At 54.3% G+C, this 6,940-nt stretch overlaps 1 protein-coding gene across 1 annotated transcript; it reads right to left on the bottom strand.

The window, feature by feature from the left end:
* Nucleotides 1-4,170: 4,170 nt before the first annotated feature.
* On the bottom strand, nucleotides 4,171-5,184 carry PTGDR (prostaglandin D2 receptor). Its single transcript, XM_029912092.1, has one exon. It carries the CDS (start codon nucleotides 5,182-5,184, stop codon nucleotides 4,171-4,173), a length of 1,014 nt encoding a protein of 337 aa, XP_029767952.1.
* Nucleotides 5,185-6,940: the final 1,756 nt, after the last annotated feature.

The raw sequence follows: 6,940 nt of genomic DNA, 5'->3' as shown, positions 1-6,940 counted from the left end.
TTACCAGTGGGTATCCGTGCAACATCACATTGTATATTTGTCTCCTTTTCTAAAAAAGGATAGGATAGGAAGTCCATATACAAATACAGCACTTAACCACTGTTAATTGTCTTGGAGAACCACTATAAATGTATCTATTAAAAACCCCACTGAAAGGGTTTCCCATTAACAGGCTAACACAAGACCACAAAAGCAATGATGTTTACAATTAGGGTCTAACAACACCCAGACCCGTTGATAAGGAGATAGGGCATTCTGCATAGGCTTTGGAAGATCCTCAACTGGGCGTTTTCTCCCTTTTGTGGTCTTAGCAAACCTTTAACATTCTTTGTTTTGTGTTGTGTCCATTTCAATTTTATAGGTAAAAACATCTGGGGCATACAATGAATCTGAAAAGAGAACTGAGGAATACGATACCCAGGCTATGAAATATGTGTCCTATTTTCTGTATCCGCTGTGTAGTGGAGGTGCAGCGTATTCACTTCTGAATGTGAAATATAAAAGCTGGTATCCTTGGCTGATTAACAGCTTTGTCAATGGGGTATATGCTTTTGGATGCCTATTTACGTTGCCCCAGCTGTTTGTGGATTATAAGATGAAATCAGTTCCGATACTCTGTCTGAACTTGCACAGGAGTACATGGCATATGTGATATAGCCAGGTTCCAGAATGTAGTTTGGGTGCTAAAAGATGCGTCTCTGCACATCCTAAACTTTAGTCTGCCGTATGTAGTGAAATCTGATTGACTGACTAAACTGGATCACAGCTCATGCAAAGTGGCATCACATCCCCTCTCCCCAAAAATATATTAACTTTTTGGCTGGTCAAAAAAATTGTTATGCATGATAGGTAACAATCCATTCTCTCAAGCACAATGCTCCTTTTGTTTTTAAAATAATGGTTTCCTTCAAAACCTGTAGCGTGAAACAAAAGGGCTAATGATTACCTGCAAAATTATGCTTTAAAAAAAAAAGAAACCTCTCTGAGCTAAAGAGGGGTGACTGGCGTGGGAGGTGGGTGAAGCACACTAAAGGTATAAAATCTACCAGATTGTATTTCCACCCACATAAAAGCTTCTAAAATTGTGTATGTGATTTGTTTCTTTGGCATCTTTTCCTCCAAATTCAGCCCCTAAGTCTCTTCTTGTGGTTAAGATCTCACATTTGATTAGTTTTGATTTTGTAGCTGTAAATCACTGACAAAGAAATTTTGAATATTAAGATGTCCTTAACTGCACTAATGGGCACCACTAAAGTAATTGCATTTTGATTTAATGGCTTTTTTCCCTCCAAACCATACTTTCATATATACAACAGTGTTAAGATACGTGATGGATCTGGATGAGATAGGTTACTGAATTAAGCCAGTTTTCAGAGTACTTTCACATTTACACAAGTGAAGCTGTGGATAGAAAATAAGGGCTTGATCATTTAAATCCATATGGTCCTGAGTAGTAACCCTACTCATATGAATAATGCCAGAAGAAAAGCCGTACTGGGTCAGACCAATGGTCCATCTAGCACAGTATCCAGTCTTCAGGGCCGGCGCATCCTAGGGCGCCAGGATTTGGGGGGCGGCATTTTGCCGCCCTTGGTGGCAATTCAGCGGCGGGGGGTCCTTCCACGCTCCAGGTCTTCGGCGGCAATTCTGCGGCGGGTCCTTCACTCGCTCCAGGACCCGCTGCCGAAGTGCCCCGAAGACTGGGAGCACGGAAGGACCCCCCCACCGCAGAATTGCCGACGACGACTGGGAGCGCGGAAGGACCCCCGCCTAGGGTGCCAAAAACCCTGGCGCCGCTCCTGCCAGTCTTCCAACAGTGGCCTGTGCCAGATGCTTCAGAAGGAATGAACAGAACAGGGCAACTTCTCGAGTGATCCATCCCCTGTCGTCTAATCCCAGCTTCTGGCAGTCAGGGGTTTAGGGACAGCCAAAACATGAGTGACCCTAAACCCCATTGCAGTATATGGGAGCACTCACACGAGTAACCTAATGCATAACTAACGAGGAGTCCTTGTGGCACCTTAGAGACTAACAAATGTATTTAGGCATAAGCTTTCGTGGGCTAGAACCCACTTCATCAGATGCATGGAGTGGAAAATACAGGAGCAGGTATAAATACATGAAAAGATGTGAGTTGCCTTACCAAGTGTGAGGTCAGTCTAATGAGACAAATCAATTAACAGCAGGATACCAAGGGAGGAAAAATAACTTTTGAAGCGGTAAGGAGAGTGGCCCATTTCATAACTGTTTGCAGGAGTAGTTCTTAAGTTAGCACAGCCAACTTTCTTCTGTGAAATGCTACATGTTAATATGAAGTTCAGAATGTTAGCCCGTGCTAGAGACACGGATCAATAAAATGGATAATGTTTTAGAGAACAAAGGACATGAAAACCTCCCTCGCGTAAGAAATCGGGTGCATGTGAGGAGAACGTGGTAAGATTTGAGTGATTTGTGGAAGGTGAATGATGCTTGATTGAAGGTTTCAGATTTTTCACAATGTTAATACATTGGGCACGTGCCTGAACAGACTCGAGTCTCCTTTAAACTCTGGGTACGGGTGGAAAAGTGACTCTGAAATACACAAACATTGGTGTTCCTTGCTGGTTGATGGACAGTAACTTTGTACTAAACTTCTCAGTGTACTCATCAAAATAGGATCTTTCTGGGGCTTAGCACAAAATCTCCCTAATCGTAAGTCAGGTTGCCTTGTTTATACTTCATACGCTATACGCAACAGTGTGACTCTGGAATGAAAGCTTTTGCTGTCAGCTTTGTTGACAGCGCCCGAGAAAAAGTGCAGCTTGCAAGAGTTGCTGTAACATGCGGTTGTTTCTAATAACTGTCTCTGTAGTGAAAGCAAGCCACTGTCTTACAGTCTGTGTCGTAATAACCATGACACGGTGTAATCTGCAAGGGGTTCACCTCCTTACTTGCCCCTTGTTTTATGAGTCACCGGGGGGGTTTCTTAGTCGATTCAAACAGGCGAGACACGGAGCTTAGAGAGCAAATGGAGCAAGGAGGTGTCATTTTTAAGGTCACTGTGAGAGCATACCCACAGTTTAAGAGGAGCATCTATCCGGGCACCTCGTGGTGCCCATGTCACTCTTTTTCCCCCTTCTTTGTCTGCTCTTAAAAAGTGTTTAGTGCTGGTGGAAAGGTGCTAGATTGCTCCCCCAGAAAAGACTCAGCATGGACTGCAGAGCTGAGCGGGTAGGTCAATGTCCCTGTCCACTCAGTCCTTGGTATCTCTGCTGAGACTGTCAGCGGGGGTGCCAAAGGACAGAGACTCGGTCCACCCACCCATTTCAGCTTGCAGGGAGCTAAACAATTAACCCTCCTCCGTCGCTGCTGCCCTGGTCAGCTGTCAACGGCACCCAGCGCCTTCCGCTGGTTTATCAGCCCATGTGCCTCTGTGCATCCGCCTCGCCCAAGAGCAATGCCCCAAAAGTGATCAGTTCCAGAAGGCTGGTAGTGACAACAAGTTACCCGCATCCTTTTAGTTAGAGCTACTGGGCCTTTATCTGCACTCGCTCCATTGCATTTGTTCACTGCAGCAAGTATACGTACAGGGGGTTCGCCCCACTCATCCTGACCACCGCTAACACCCCGGCAGTGGTGCTAAATTTCCAGCCCCCTTTTGCCCTCCTGAGGACTATAAAGGGGGCAGAGGAATCAGGATGGGAAATCCCAGCCATTAACATCAGTGGGGAGAGGATTTCACTCCCTAGCTTTGATCCCCTTTGTGTGGGTGTGGTGGGCAACCGCTTACCCACTGGCGTAGTTCCTTTGACTTCACGGCCCAGTGTTGGCAGGACTGGTGTGTCCCAAAACCCTGTTTGCCTGGCTGCACCTGAAAGCCCCCGCTCCAAAGGCCCCCTCGAAATAGGCCCCTTCACAACTGATTTGCCAGGGTAGATGTGATTTTAAACCCGTGTGTTCCCCAGTGGCAAACCCTGGGTGCAGAATACACCCCCGCGGGTGGAGAGGCAGGAGTGCAGTGGCCCCCCTGAATGGTACACAGCGCCCCAGCCCTCCCGTTTGCCCGGTGCCCCTAGAAGCACCAGCCTCGCTGCCCAGTGCTTCTAGGCTAGGACCAGGGGTGAGGCTGGACCAGGAAGAAGCCAGCTCCTAGCAAGGAGGGTGTAAAGCTATACTGGGGCCAGGGGGATGTTACCTGGGCGGGACCCAAAGCCCGCTGATTGAAGTCAGTGGGAAGACGGCCCTTGGGATCAGGATGGCCACAGTTAGGGTGGGGCGCACGGGGCCCCGACAGGATCGGGGCCTTACCCAATAATTGCCCCCCACCCCGTGCCGCCCAGCTCTCTCTCCCCAGCTCCCGGGGCCGGTACTCACGATGAGGGGCACGGAGCAGACGGTGAAGAGGACGGTCATGAGGGCCAGCAGGACGAGATGATCCAGCTCCTCCATGCGCGGGGCGGCGGGGGCCCGGCCGGTCGCTGCGCCGGCGGTGGGGACGCTGCGGCGGTGGGAGCGGCGGGCCATGCGGTAGAGGCTGCGCATGCTGGCCAGGTTGCAGAGCCCGATGGCCAGCCCCAGCGCGCCCAGCAGGCTGGCGTAGAGCACGGAGTAGCCCCGCGCGGGGGCGCTGCCGCCGGCCATGCGGATGAAGCACCAGGTGCCCGGGCAGTACTGCACGGTGGCGCCGAAGCCCAGCCGCGGCAGGGCGCAGAAGAGGGCGCCCAGGGCGGCGGCGGCGGCCGGGGCCAGCAGGGCGGCGGCCCGGCGGCGGCGCCGCAGGTGGCGCTGGTAGAAGTAGGGGTGGCCCAGCGAGAGCCAGCACTCCAGGGCCATGGCCAGCAGCAGCAGCGTGGGCGCCAGCCCGAAGAAGGCCATGAGGAAGGCGAAGAGCTGGCACAGGGGGCCCGGCTCCCCGCCGCCCGGCCACAGCTCGCTCAGGCTCCGGTTGCGGGCGTAGGCCACCAGCACCATGGGGCTGAGCAGGCACTTGCCCAGCAGGTCGGTCACCGCCAGCCCGCTCACCAGCAGGTAGAAGGCGGAGGCGGGCGGGGGCCGCCCGCGCCGCAGCCGCTGCTGGCCCAGCAGGAAGAGGGCGAGCAGGTTCCCCAGCAGCCCGGCGCCGAAGAGCAGCGAGCCCGGCAGCGCCGACTCGCCGCCCTCGAGGGCGCGGCTGTTCCGGCAGCGGTAGTCGGCGCCGGCGTCCATCGGGAGCGAGAGAAGAGCCCGGCTCCGCGGCGGGACGGGGCAGAGCCCAGCCGGCCGGGGCGCTGGCCCCCGGGGAGGAGGGTCCGGGAGCTCAGCCGGCGCGGGACGGGGAGGGGAAAGCCCAGCCCCGCGGGCGGGGAGGGAGGTGCCGGGGGGCTGGGGAGCGGGGGCTTCCCGCCGGTGCGGGACGGTGTCCGGGAAACGCAGCGATGGGGCGGCCAGGTGCAGCCTAGGAGGGGCCCCCGGGCGGCGGCCAGGCGCCTGAGCGGGCCCCCCGGCAGAGCAGCGGCGTCCCGGGCGCTGGGGCTCAGACCCGCTGCTGCGCCCGGCTGCGGGCGAACAACGGGGCTCCGTCTCTGGCCGCCGCTCTGCCCCGGTTCCTCGGTCTCCTCGGCTCACTGGAGCGACGGGAACCACGCGTGGCCCGCTCCAGCGACAGCCGCCTTCGGACTCAGGGCGAGGTCCCGCGGGAAATCCCAGGGAAAACTCCGGGAGGTCCATGGGAGGCTTAACCAGCCCTCCCTCCCATGGCTCGATGCAGCCTCCCCGCCTTCGCTTCCCCCGTTATCCCTGTTTCTCCAGTTGTCTGGGATGTCTCCCGGGCGGCTCGGAGTAACGGGGCTGGACCGCCCATCCAATCAGCCTGCAGGCACGGCTTGCTCGGCCGCCTGCCACCTCCGCGGAAGGTTTCGATCTCTTGACACGAGGCATTTTCGCTCGCCTGTGACTTCAGCTTCCTCTTCCCCCAGGTCCCTGCTCTAGCCTGTGCGGTGTGGAAATGGTTCGCTCTCGTTTTGAAGCGCGCACAGCATCGTTCCGACGGGCTGGAGAAAGCCACTCACCCCGGGGGAGGAAAGTTCCCTACCAGCACGTTAAGAGGGGGCGGTGGAAGGCCCAGGGGGCCAACCTGTGGGTTTCTGTAGAACTCCACCTTTCCCAGGTTTGGAAGGCAAAGGAAGTTTTGGCCCTTGTGGTCGGAGAGAGAAACTCCGGAATATGAATTGAGGCACTGATGTCTCCCGGAGTCTGCAGAAAGACAGATCCTGTGCCTCCCCTGCTGTGCATAGCTTTGCCAAGGAGTAGCTATGTGAAATTCCTAGAATCATAGAAGATTAAGGTTGGAAGAGACCTCAGGAGGTCATCTAGTCCAACCCCCTGCTCAAGGGAGGACCAACCCCAACTAAATCATCCCAGCCAGGGCTTTGTCAAGCTGGGTCTTAAAAACCTCTAAGGATGGCGGTTCCACCACCTTCCTAGGTAACCCATTCCAGTGCTTCACCACCCTCCTAATAATAAGAACATAAGAATGGTTGTACTGGGTCAGACCAAAGGTCCATCCATCCCAGTATCCTATCTACTGACAGTGGCCATTGCCAGGTGTCCCAGAGGGACTGAACCTAACAGGAATGATCAAGTGATCTCTCTCCTGCCATCCATCACCACCCTCTGACAAACAGAGGCTAGGGACACCATTCCTTACCCAGAAAAAAAAATAGTTTTTTCGAATATACAATCTAGACCTCCCCCACTGCAACTTGAGACCATTGCTTCTTGTTCTGTCATCTGCCACCACTGAGAACAGCCGAGCTCCATCCTCTTTGGAACCCCCCTTCAGGTAGTTGAAGGCGGCTATCAAATCCCCTCTCACTCTTCTCTTCTGCAGTTTAAATAAGCCCAGTTCCCTCAGCCTCTCCTCGTAAGTCATGTGCCCCAGCCCCCTAATCATTTTTGTTGTCCTCTGCTGGACTCTCTCCAA

The sequence above is a fragment of the Terrapene carolina genome, unplaced genomic scaffold (assembly GCF_002925995.2).
Source record: "Terrapene carolina triunguis isolate 2854851 unplaced genomic scaffold, T_m_triunguis-2.0 Scaffold189, whole genome shotgun sequence".
NCBI classification, from domain to species: domain Eukaryota; kingdom Metazoa; phylum Chordata; order Testudines; family Emydidae; genus Terrapene; species Terrapene triunguis.
Note: the sequence above shows the minus strand (reverse complement) of the source record. Positions and strands in the feature narration are given on the sequence as shown.

Coding starts and splice junctions, on each gene's coding strand:
- PTGDR (XM_029912092.1), bottom strand. CDS start 5,184: ATGGACGCCGGCGCCGACTACCGCTGCCGGAACAGCCGCGCCCTCGAG.